Below are 12,992 nucleotides of genomic sequence, written 5' to 3'. Positions count from 1 at the left end.
ATATGTACAAAAAACAATGAAGTTTATCTGTTTGAACAATGACTATCCTGTCTTTGTAGTGTATTCATCTGAAAAATAGGTCAAAAGGGATTTTGTAAATCGATGGATTCTGTTTTCATTTAGCCTACAGTTTACACAGCGTCACAACTCCTTTGGAATCAGGGTTGTAGATTAAGGGTGTGGTTGTTTGGTTTGTTTTACACTGAAGTCATTCATGAGTCATCACCAAGTGTTATGAATAGTCTCCCTGTAGTTGCAGCACCTTTGCTAATGTGTGAGGAAGGCCATGACCATTTCCTATATGAATTCATGGTCATATCACTCAGGTAGCATCTGTAAATTTGCACAGGCAAATGTTAAAAAGACTTATCTAATAGCAAGGGCTAGCGTCACCACACGCTGCAGAGCAACATGCAGCATACTGCATGGCGCCTCTGTGCCTTACCCTGCATGCAAGCCACTACATGTCATACCACCCAGCCAGAACACAGGCTACTGTCCCAGATGAAGGCAGTCATGCCGCTGTGGAGACTGATCAGATTCTGTTACTGAAACCCCAGCTCTGCGTTCTGTTCAAAAAGCCTGCAGCGAAGGCTTTGCTCTCTGTCTCATCAAATAACAATGAACAGCAAGCAGGTTGTTGGAGGAAAATGTGACAAAGCAGCTGTATGCGCCCCAGCTGCAGGTTTTTGTCCCATTCATTCATATCACTCTAAACAGTCAAACTCAAAAGTGGGACCCCAGCACAGAACACATAATGGACCAATGCACAGGTAGAGCTGATGTTTCCACTTACAGATTAGTGTAAATAGCTACTCTTGACTACCTTCATAGACTGGAAAGTTGTACTTTGCAACTGAAGTGCACTGCCCTCATGTGGTCACAGTAAAACGAGTACACAGACACGACTCTTTTGTTTGTGTCTGTGTGTGCGAGACAGAGAGAAATACGTGCAGAGAAATGGAAGAGTGGGCTGCAGTCGGCCTATATCTGTCTCCTGACTCCCACATGAAATGTAGACACGAAGCAAAGAAGGTGTCTAGTCTGGGGCGCAATGGTGACCCACATCCCAGCTACACCACACCCCCCGAAGCATCTCATTACGTCAGACTCCATAATCACCCATGAGATCTGAGCTATATGATTTCCATACATAACATCAAACGGCCTCGTCTTTTACTTTAAATGTGCCAGTACGCCTCCGCATGCCAGGAGATGTGGGCACTTCCTCTGGATTTCGAAATGCCTCATTTTATTCTGTCAGTGGGAGCCAGCGTCTCATCGGGGCTGTATCCATTTCTGATTCCATAGGAGGATCCACGTTTAAGTACATTTGTGTTATGAATTCTGACTATGTTTTTTTCTCCTAATCACTAGTACAGTGTTGTTCATTACTACAAACCCGACAAAAGCGTATATCTCTTTGTAGAGTCCATTTTGTCAACTATTTTGGGACATGCTTTGAATGACCACCCCCACAAAATATGGTACGCCCCACTCTCCGCCGTTAGCCGTTGTTGTATCCTATGCTACTGAGCAGATATGTTGCGATACTAACTAGCTACACACCGGCGTTAAATCCACGAAAAGATGCGCCTTCACGGGATTAAAACAATAAAACAAACAAGAAGAAGTCCGGAAAAACTTTGCCCAACTGTGCCCAAACTTTGATAGACTACGACCCAAATCACTTCCCTGCACTTTCGAGTGTGTTAGCATTGTTTTATCCCACCACTTTGCCATTGGACGCGTTTTTTTCTCCTGGAGCAGTCCAGTCTGATGAATTCGCCGAAAAAAGACGGAGATGATGATGTGCCCGTTAAAGACCCGGTAAAATACGGCGAATTGGTCATTTTGGGGTAAGTCTCTGAAACCTAAACCGATAGTAAAAATTGTGTAGGACGGAAAAACGCTCCAGCGGCAAATGAACGTTAAACATGTAGCGGCACCATCAGCACAATAAACCAACAGATGACGTGTGAGTTCAGATTTAATCCACCGCTCTTGTAGAAGACAACGTCTTTATCGTCGTTTTTGGGATAGAAAAGCCATGATAGTCGCACACTGTAGCTCATTTTCCATTTATTGTACATTGCCTTTGAATAGCACCAGTCTGTGGCTGTGTAGTAATGTTACAAACTTAACTTTATGTTCCAAATGAAAGTATATTCTCTGAAACTGTGCCACCGTATTGTTTCCACATCATGTGTGGTGCGTTTGAGTGTAAAAGGTGCGAAATCTGCTGTAGCCGTAGCGCATAAGGCTACTACGGATGTAGCCGCTTTTTCATCAATGGTTGTAGTGTGGGTAAGCAGCGCTGGATTGCTCGGGCTGAAAATCCCAATGATGTCATACTATGCTGGATCCGAGATTGCTAAAAGTGGGACTAGGGATGATATCATTGTCTGAAAAATGCATGCATCTTTCTCATATTAATCATGAAGCCTCTTTTATTACTAATTAACAAACGTCGCAGCCAGATGACCATCCATGCCAAGGAAGGAGTAGGCGGAGAAAAGCCCCTTCTACATCACCAGCGCACACAAGCACACAGTAGGCAGGATGTGCTGATGACAGCTACCAGCTTCCACGGCATTTCCACCCCTGCAGCTCCACCACACTGTGCAGGGTCTGCAGGGACCAGAAATGCCACAATACACACACACACACACACAGACTGACACACACAGACACACATACAGAGTCATATCCAGGCTCGCACAGGCCTCCTCTTGCCCCGCAGAGCTTCCTGTGTATGCCAAAGATAACTGACCTAATGGCCTATCTCTTCCCCTCCGGCTGCACATGGAGAGAGGAAGCTGTAGCCTTCCCACATCAGAATACTGATTAGTCGCCCTCCTCGTCATCTGACTGTTTGAACAGAGCGGTCCTTTACACCCTCAGACCAGTAAGGAAGTGATCATTTAATGCCTGTCCGGAGGTTTTGGCTATGCAAACTTAAACACAAGTGTGCTCTGCGGTGTGCGGCGCGATGCGTAATGCGCCTCATAGAGGGCTGAAAATGCATTTGTATTGGCTCACTTTAAAACTGTAGTGATTGAGGTGTGGTTTGATCTTGTTCTGCCAGAGCGACAGCCACAGGCTTGCAGGCTGTTGAGGGTGTCGTCTCCGTGGTCTTCAACAAGGGCTGCATGACAGGCGAAAAATGGACGGAAAGACAGTTTTTCCATTATTGCTGTTGTTTTCTTATGTAACACTATTTGCAGCATGTTAAAAATGTCACAGCCTGATGACAGTATTTGACAAAATACTATAAATGTCAATATTAACATTATTACAGTGGTGATCCCATATCCAGATAAGTGATGTTAGGATTCGGGCCCATGACCAGTTCATCTGTCTCCCGCACATACAGCAGGTAGCTTTGACAGCAGATACCCGGTGTTGGAACAGGCTGTTCTCTCCACTCCTTCCTGTCAGATATCACTTTTTCCCAGCCTGTTTTGTGCAAGTGCGGTTTAACTTTGCGTCTGTCAGCCTTGATGATCACATGCCCCGTGTGGTCGATGGCTGCTTCACTGCAGGCCATGTGATCTTTGCAGTGGCTGCCTGCCATCGCTCATTGCCTTAGTTAGCCCGGACACGGTGTACTTCGCAGCCCCTGTCCAGCAGCCCAGCAACGCTCCGCTCACTTATGACCCACTCTCATCACTATGCAAACACCCTCTTGTTCCCCATATTTATCTCTCCCACACCTTTTTTTAAAAAAAATCTCACCCGTAACCCCTCTTAACACTGTCTCTGTCACATTCCTCCATCTCTCACCCAGTCCCTTCCCCGCCAGCCTCCCAGTGTTTTGCTGAGTGCTGACTTTCACAGAGGCAGGCCTCCTTGGTGGCTTGCCCTCAACGAAAATAAACCCTGTGTCGAGGGGCAGAAGGAGTGAATATTTCATATTGTGCTTTATGATGTACAGACATGCGTGATGCAGGCTGGAGCTGCCCAGGCAAATCGTGCTTTGTGGAGCTACTCTCCCGGTGGCCTTTTCCCTTGACCCTCCGCCTAGCCTTGTCTCTCAGCTTTCTTTGTCCTTCGTGTCTCCCTGCATTCTGCCCTTTACCTCATTTCATTCATTCAGCTTTAGTTTTCTGTCTGGAATACTCCTGATAGCTGCTGACTTCTTTTCCGTCTCAGTTTCTGTCAAGGTGCTGGCCACCTTTTTTTCTTTTCATAAGCTGATTTTCTCTCCAGTGCCCTCTTATCCTCGATCCCATTTCACATCTTCTGCCTTTCAACCAGACCCCTCAGAAGCTTGTCCTCAAGCGTCCTCTTTACCTGACCCAGTCCTTCTCTTGTCAGTCGGAGGTCCAGTTTGAATTGACAGGCAGGGCCATGGAGGGAGCAGGTAGCACTGAGTCATCCTCTGTGATTGGACTCCACATTTAAAAAAAAAAAAATCATAAGTAAATGTGGTCTGTTTGAAGGTTTTTTCAGGCAGCATAACTGATCATTTCACTAACTCCCTGCTCAATGCCTGCCCTGATCTGCCCTTGTAGTTGTTCCCCACAGAAAATGAATTGTGGTCCAGAGATTCATCGAAGTATATCTCATTAAAAATGCATGATGTCGACAAACTTTCCAGACACTCACACACAGATTTCACCACCAACACCAATTCATTTTGCTTTTTTACGAGTAAAATTAACTGCTGTCATTGCAATTACAGAATATCAAGATAATATGAGAAAGATAAGTATAGTCACACGTTTCGCAACCCTCTGCAGGTTTCATGTTGCTTTTGCTACAACGCACAGGCCAAAACATCTTAATTCTCTGCCACCTGGTCAGCTTGTGTCTTATCTGGTCAAAAGTTGCGTTTTTTGTTTGAAAATTTATTCAAGGTTACTTCCGAGCTAGCAGTAGACAAGTGGCATATTGAGCAAATGTTAACTGCTGTTTATGAAGTCGCTACATGTGACAATGCCCCCACATTGTACTTCCCCTTAAATGTGTTTTTCCCTCCTGTAGAGGTTATTTGCATGATATTTATAACCAATGTACAGCCAAAGTATTGAATTTGTAATGATACAAAAGGAAGAACTGTAAGGACAGTTTTAAAATTTAAAAAGCTATGACCAGCGGATTATTGACATTTTCATTTTATGATGTAATTAATTCATCATTTTGGCAAAATTGCCATTGATTGGTTTCCTTATGAAAGACTGTCTGAATAAATCATAGTTTCAGCTTTATTGTAAAAACACTGTCAAAGCCAGCAGTTGTTCCTGCAGCCTATACTGCGAGGCCACTGTGAGACAGATCGGAGCAGAGCCAGACCAGATGCCCTCTGATCTGATCAAGTCTGAAGGCCAGCAAAGACAGCTACTGGCCCTCTTTTTACCCGCCGGATATTCTCTGAGTAGTTTTTAATAAATACCAAGCCTAAATCCAGCATAGTACCTTCTATATCACCCCAACTGATGTTCAACACGGCTTCAAAAAACATGAGGGCAAATCCAGTATTTTAAGTCAGCATTGACGCCAGAAACAGAACCTCACGTCTCACTTTTTATGTTCATTAAAACATGAAAACTGAGATCATCTTTTTAAAAAAGGCTGAGTTATAAAACACTGAATGTCTAGAATACATTATTTACCACTCTCAAAAGGAGAAGCTGAATTTTCACATCTGTTTCTATTAATGAACACAAACCTTCAAAGCAATGTCCAGAATCCTTAAGAAGGGCACTTAGTAAAGGCCATATGGTTAATGGTGTTGTGCGATGGTCGTGGAAATGATTATGTCCTGCTATAGTAGGAGTTTGAATGAAGAGCGAGCTCCTCTTCAGCAAGTGTGAGCCTCAAGTACAGGCCGAGTGAGCGAGATCAAGTGGTGGTTGTCCTTTTCATTGAGGGTCAGCGGTTTAATATGAATCATGAGTGGCCTGAGTGTGCTGCTCTAATTCATTTTTAAAAGAATCTGCGATAATATAGCTGTAAAGACACACAAATTCATTTGAGCTCACGCTCTAATTGCAGTTATTTCTTCAGACATCTTGGCAGCATCAGTGACATTTTATTTATAGCTTCAGTTTTCCCACAAGTGAAGACAGATCATAAGTGCAGTATGCAAACATAACAGCGTCTTCCTCAATAAAGCTTGATGATCTGGAATGAACGTGTGGGAACTTGTGTAGTGTGGTCTGAGTTGAATTCTAGTCTAGATTAATCTGAGCATGACATACTTGTGTTTGCGCTTGCACATTCATCCTGTTCTTGTTTTTGTTTGCCTCTGTCAGGTACAATGGCTCTCTTCCAAGCGGAGACCGTGGGCGCAGAAAGAGCCGCTTCGCTCTGTACCGAAGGGCCAAGGCCAACGGCGTCAAACCCAGCGCCGTGCACATCCTCAACACACCACAGGACAGCAAGGTACTGTACTGTACTGTACTGTCTGTTGTATGTAATGGTTTCCTTCCTCTGACTCTCTGTTGTCTATTTTAAATGAGCCTGAGGAAGGATGACTAAGCATGATGACTGTCGCAAGTGAGCTGTCCATCTCTGCTTGTGCGTGTGTCCGGGCTTACATAAGGATGCATGATTGTATGATGAATGTCACTTCACGATGACGTTAAAAGATGAATTACATTTTTAAATCACAATCAGGCCACTGTTTAAGTTGTTGCTTTCAAATGCGACATTTAAGTATGAACCTTTTATTTTACAATTATTCATGTAGCTACATCTTACTGACTTTCGAAGAACAATATAATTCAATTCAATGCACGAGCAATCAAGTAAAAAGACTTCTCTGGAAGATGGGTGCACCAACTCTGCTTGTTGCCCTTGTTGTTGCAGGCCGTCCACAGCAGGGGGCAGCACAGCATCTCTTTCACTCTGTCCCGTAACCAGACGGTGGTGGTGGAGTACTGCCATGACAACAACACAGACATGTTCCAGGTAACACAGCACGGAAATCAAGAAAACAGAAAGTCAACTTTTTCATACATCTGCCTTAAGAAAAAGCCTGTTTTACGAGAAAAAGAATCCTAGATTTGTCATCAAAAGCAAGTTTCTCCCAAAATACGCAGTTATGTAATGTCATCAAAGGAACCTCTGCAGTAGGTAGATTATTTTGGTTCAGAACTGTGACTATTAAGTTTTAAGAATAGAGACGTGTGCGGAAAATCTCCAAGAAAGTCTATTTCTATTTTAAGTTCTGCTCTTATAATAGTATCACAGATTTATTTAGTTTCTAACAAATGAAGTATCATTTTATCACTTTAAAAGGCATTTGTTTTGATGAATGGGAGGAGGAATGACTGACAATCACAGTTCTCTGTGCTGTGCCCTGTAGATTGGACGCTCCACAGAAAGTCCCATCGACTTTGTGGTGACAGACACCTCTGGAGGGGGGAAGGAGGGGGAGGACCCCTCCATCGCTCCCAGCACCATCTCACGGTTCGCCTGCAGAGTGGTGTGTGAACGCAATCCACCGTACACAGCACGCATCTACGCCGCTGGCTTTGATTCCTCCAAAAATATCTTCTTAGGGGTGAGCAGACTGAGGTCCAACCTGCAAAGGTTTCTGATAAAGACTGTATTTTTGGAATCAGTGTTGAAGTCATTTAAAATGCTACAAACCTAATGAACAAACATAAAATCAAGGCATTCTTCTGTCATTCATCTTCATTTGATGAATGCTGAATGGTTTATATGCCGTCATGTCTGTGCTGCTACAGGAGAAAGCAACCAAATGGAAAAACCCTGATGGGCATATGGATGGCCTGACCACCAACGGGGTGCTAGTGATGCATCCGGAGGGCTTCCCAGAGGACCCCAAGCAGGGTCTGTGGAGGGAGATCTCCGTCTGTGGAGATGTCTATGCCCTGCGGGAAACACGCTCTGGACCCAGCCGGGGCAAACTGGTGAGCCACGGCTAGTTACCCTGTGCACGTTGCTTTTTTGGCTACCACATTGTGAGCTGATTTTTGGCTTGACTGTAAGCGTGTGTCTGTCTGTAGGCGGAGGGCGAGAGCAGTGCACTACGTGACGGTTCCCTGGTTGACCTGTGTGGTGCCACCCTGCTGTGGCGTACAGGTGAGGGGCTGATGCGTGCTCCCACCCTGCGTCACCTGGAAGCACTTCGCCAGGAGCTGAATGCGTCCCGGCCCCAGTGTCCCGTAGGCCTCAGCACACTGGCCTTCCCCAGCCTGCCACGCAGCCACAGGTGGGAGACACCATCTGTTTCAAATATACACATTGTTTTCCTTCAGGATCTTGTTTAACCTCCAGAAGCCTGCCTGTAAAGAACGTATAACTGCCTCTATGTGCCTGGAGTCTGCACAAAGCAGAAAATACTGACCCTCTGTTGTTGTGTTTCTTCAGCCTTGAGGAGCGGCAGCCCTGGGTCTACCTCACTTGCGGCCATGTTCATGGACGCCACGACTGGGGCCAGAGATCCGAGGGAGTGGAGGAGCCAGGAGAGGGCGACGGTTCCACAGCCCGCCGAGAATGTCCCCTGTGCAGGAGCGTGGGTCCCTACGTGCCCCTGTGGCTGGGCTGCGAGCCTGCTGTGTACGTGGACGCTGGAGCCCCCACTCATGGTTTTGTGCCGTGCGGCCACGTCTCCTCGGAGAGGACAGCCAGGTATTGGGCCGAGACCCCGCTCCCCCACGGGACGCACGCCTTCAGACCCATCTGCCCCTTCTGCTCCACTGCCCTCAGCACCCCCGGCTGGACGCGGCTCATCTTCCAGGGCCCCATCGACTAGACGCCACTCCTCAGCAACCACTGTCACAGTAACAGGAAGAGGCCTGAGCTTCATTCATGTCGCAAGCGTTGATTGGTGTTAGGTATGGATTGGTAATTGATGTGTGCAGCATGCCTGTTATACGCTCAGGCCACACATTCTCTGTGTATAACAAACACGGTCAAATGTTATTCAATGCAGCTCAAGGCTGAAGAATCCTTCCCCTTGTTTATTCTTTGGTGAGTGAGTTGATTGGCACAGGATCTGAAGAACAGGTGACAAAACAAACCGAATAATCAATACTGTCATGTGGACGGTATTTAAACTCCTCCAACATGGAGGATTCTGCTGTTTTTCATTCCAACCAAATTCTACACAAGCTGATTTCACCATTGACCAAACTCTTCAACAGGAGAGTGTTCTCATCAGTCAAACTGTGCCTGCACAGAAACTCAAACGATGCTGCTTGACCCCTTTTCAAACATCATTTTCACTCCATGATCAAATGACGCAACCCTCCACTAATTATATGCCATATGTCACACGAAAGAACTGCTCTAAACTTGTCTAAATCTGTTTCAGAAGCCGTGTATGAAATGGCAACTAGCTTTTTGCACATAAGAAAGGAATGGCCTTTTTTACTTCGCTGATCTGCAGCGTCTGACACGTCTGCAGCGTCCCTGTGTCCTTAACTCGGTGAAACGCCACCTCTTGCACTTCTCGGCCTGATATCAGACCACCTCTTTGTTTCTAGAACATGTTACTGTACTCTTAATTGCTTGCGGCAGCAAACATTACACCCGTGTGTCCTCAGCTCCTGCAAAAACCACATCCACCTGGTTTCACTAACCACTCAAGGTAAATGTGGGAGATTAAAAGGTGAGATCAGAGGCTTGTGCTTCTGTTCAGCATTTCAAGTTCCTAGAGTCATGAAGGGAAATGTTCTAACCATAGTATGCAGTTTTCATCTTTTGTCTTCGAGTGTCCTTTTAGTGTGAAATTTATGCAGAGAGACCCCATAAATGAGACCTCTTGAGTATCATTAGGTTGGAATGAAATTCTGCACACACTTTGATTATCTGTGAAGCATTAGAGGGAAGAATACCGGCGTGTCTTCACACCACAAAGAATTCACCTGTTAAGGCCAGATCGTGTTCCGATTATCAAGCGAAGAAGGGATAAGCAGGGGCTGGCAATGAAACTGGCTACAGTCCACTTCATAACTCTCAACAGCAATAATAGCACTCGCATAGATAAGCTAGATGTTGTGCTATGTTTAGCCAAGTGTTACGTGGGCGGTCACTTCAAACATGGCTGAAATGGTTTCCAGGTTAAGGGCTCAACCAGAGGCGTGTTCAACATCGCGGTTTCTTTGATTTCCAAATGAGGTCTTTGGCCAGTGATGTGAAGTATGTGTGATGTAACCAAAGCATTCGATTTTAAAGAGGAGCACCTGAATCAGTGATTAAATACCTGATTTATTTCAGTACTAGTTTCAGATTCATCAGTAGCTGACATGCTGACAGAAATTAGCATGTCCGGGCAGGTATATTATGAAAGGACGTTGCCTCTGTTGTGTTAATTTGAACACACCTCTGGTTGCTGAATTATGCTAAACAGGGTCCATGTTATTGTGATGGAGTGTCAAAAAGGCTTGACCTTGTGTAACCTCAAAAGATAACCTTTTTTTGTGTTATTTGGTTTCAAAGAAAACTATTTTGTTAGGAAATGGGGAGGGATTTATTTGGGGAAGCGGGAGGAATTCTTTTAGATGTTCAGTGTTAAAAAAAGAAAAAAAACAACTATTTTTCTAACTGATAATTGGTTTTAGTTAAGCGTTGTTACTCAGTGTAAGCAAGTTCTGTATGTTTCCGAATATAATCGTGTGGTAGATCTAGGAGAGCTTGTGAGTGAGAAAACGTTGCCAACACTGTGTCCAACAAACACACACTTAACACACTGCTACCATAAAAAACATTGCCCAGACAATGAATGTAGCCAAATACTCAGGCTATATTTAGCCTTCCCTGGTGCTCATATTGAATGGTCTATATTGTGATACTATTTTTGTAACCGAATATTATTGTGTAGCTTGGTGAACTAGCTTGAAACAGTCAGATGATTTCAAAATAGCCTCACGTGTGGAAGACGTATAATTGATAATACACACTCACATGGGAATTGTGTCTAGCTTGCATGTGCTGAACGTACACATACAGTATGTACACTACACACACACACCTACTGGAAAACTTTGCACGGTTGATCGCCAACCTGTTATTCATGCTGAGAGCGTTTTTGTCGCAGACCAAGATGTCTTCCGAGTGCTCAGCTGTTAAAACTGCAGCGTTTCTGTTTTTATTTGGAAGACCTCTCCAGAAGAAAAAAGAAAAAAATAGAGAGAGCCTAAAAAAAAAAATCCTCATACTTGACAGATGCGTAAGGTTTGTGAATGAGACCTGTCTAGTTCCACTTTGTATTACTATGCTAATATTTTCCACCAAACCAATCCACTGCAGAAAGACGTCCACATCAACACTTGTTTTCATTTTGCATTAGGACCGATGGTGGCTGAAAGTCAGCCTGCTGCTTTCAAAAATACTTCATTTTCCATTTGAAGTCTCAATGCAAGATTTAAACTCCCCACAGTGCGGTGGATAATTGACGCAGTGTTGATAATTACTGTAGCTCAGGATAAGAGATTTTCAGATTCACAGCTGGCGAGGCCTGAAGGAAGCCTGGCAGAAGACACTTTGAGTGGAAAAGTTTCACTCCCGCAAAACACAGCAACAAAGCGTCAGATGTAAGAGTGTATGGTGGGCCAGATTATAGAGGGCATACAGTAGGGTAGATCACCGCAGGTCTAGGATCAGTCACATACGGGTCATAACAAAGTGGGTCTCGTGAAACAGGCTATGAAAACATCTCGATCAGCTGCCCTTTACTAAGCACGCCAAATCCAGTGAATCCTGCTTTTGAAGATATGTACAACAATTAACGTAACACCATTGGCATGTGGATGGAAGAACCGTTGCAGCACCCTCATTGGCTTCTAGTTTATGACCTGACGTATTTATTTTAGCTGATTTTTTTTTCCTATTCTTCCTTTGAGCCCTCTTTGGGTCATAGATGTCCATATGCAATTTCCTTTCCCTCTGATTTTAGACTTTAGTATCAGTGAATCTTTCAGATCCAGTGTTTTAACGTGGCTTCAGGTTGTTTGATACCAACAGTGACATCATTAGCTCTTCCCTAACTCTGTTTTGTTATTATATGTTTCAATTGACCTTCATTCCAGATGGCAAAACCTCAACTTATGAACTCATCTTACTACAGGTGAGTGAGTAGCTGACACATATTATACAGCGTAAAACCTCACAGTTAATAATGCATTCCTTTAAATACATCTGTGTCATGTACAGCGATTTTATATTATTTTATATCATATTCTTCTGTAATCGTCCGGTGCACAGACAATCGCTATACACATGTCAATAAACCTGTTAAAAAGATGAATGCGCTTTGTTCCTCTGGTTGTTTCCAGTTTCTTCTTCGTCATGGGGTGAAGTCAAGAATGTGCTTATTGCACAATACAGCTCATTGTATTTAAAATTCAGCAAGAAGTCAAGAGGTGCACATGACATGTGCTGTGCCAGCAGAGGGCGCTCTCTACCAGCTCTGAAGCTGACAGCAGGGCACACACACACACGCACACACTGTGATGAGGTTGCTCTGACTTGCATCACCTCTTTAATATAATCAACCGTTTTAATGAGCAGTTTTGGCAGTCATGTTCATCACCACGCAAATGTGATAAGACGCCGCAAATGTCTGCAAAATTACAGAACGCTTGATTTAAAATGGCAATTTAAAGGACTTAAGTTCAATCCTTTGCAAAGAATTCAGGATGTCTGTTGAAAGACCTTCGGAGAGTGCTGTTATTCAGAAGTTTGTTGAGAAATTATTTCATACTTGAACCATGAGGAGGCTCTTTTTTTTCTTTCAAATATCATGAAGCCTATTTCATGGGTATCCTCAGTGTCACAGTACATTTGATCTTTTCTAAAGCATGGGAGGGAGAAAACCAAAATCCTCCTGGAACTTGAAAACATGAACAAAGTCAATCCTGGTACGTGTTAAGATATGCTACAATTTTAACCTAACAAGTTGTAATAATGTTACATGTTCCTCCTCATGAGTATATTAACACAATTGGTTAGATAGCCGGTTGCGTCATACTCTTTGCTAAAGTGATCCTATTCTAACAAGAACCCAGTTTTCA

The 12,992-nt window shown here is 44.1% G+C and overlaps 1 protein-coding gene across 1 annotated transcript; it reads left to right on the top strand.

Moving 5' to 3' along the window:
* Nucleotides 1-1,545: 1,545 nt before the first annotated feature.
* Nucleotides 1,546-12,222, top strand: LOC121622073 (E3 ubiquitin-protein ligase pellino homolog 2). The gene is made up of 7 exons (XM_041958898.1): nucleotides 1,546-1,859; nucleotides 6,261-6,390; nucleotides 6,817-6,918; nucleotides 7,316-7,513; nucleotides 7,701-7,886; nucleotides 7,983-8,188; nucleotides 8,347-12,222. The coding sequence occupies exons 1-7, from the start codon at nucleotides 1,780-1,782 to the stop codon at nucleotides 8,729-8,731; spliced, it is 1,287 nt and encodes a 428-aa protein (XP_041814832.1). The 5' UTR covers nucleotides 1,546-1,779; the 3' UTR covers nucleotides 8,732-12,222.
* Nucleotides 12,223-12,992: the final 770 nt, after the last annotated feature.

Source organism: Chelmon rostratus, chromosome 18 (genome assembly GCF_017976325.1).
Source record: "Chelmon rostratus isolate fCheRos1 chromosome 18, fCheRos1.pri, whole genome shotgun sequence".
Taxonomy (NCBI): Eukaryota; Metazoa; Chordata; class Actinopteri; order Chaetodontiformes; family Chaetodontidae; genus Chelmon; species Chelmon rostratus.
Note: the sequence above shows the minus strand (reverse complement) of the source record. Positions and strands in the feature narration are given on the sequence as shown.

What these genes read in the sequence shown, in the direction of transcription:
- LOC121622073 (XM_041958898.1), top strand. Translation starts at nt 1,780, where the DNA reads ATGAATTCGCCGAAAAAAGACGGAGATGATGATGTGCCCGTTAAAGAC. An exon ending in ACACACCACAGGACAGCAAG is followed by an intron (nt 6,391 to 6,816) that starts GTACTGTACTGT and finishes TTGTTGTTGCAG; the next exon opens with GCCGTCCACAGCAGGGGGCA. An exon ending in GACCCAGCCGGGGCAAACTG is followed by an intron (nt 7,887 to 7,982) that starts GTGAGCCACGGC and finishes GTCTGTCTGTAG; the next exon opens with GCGGAGGGCGAGAGCAGTGC.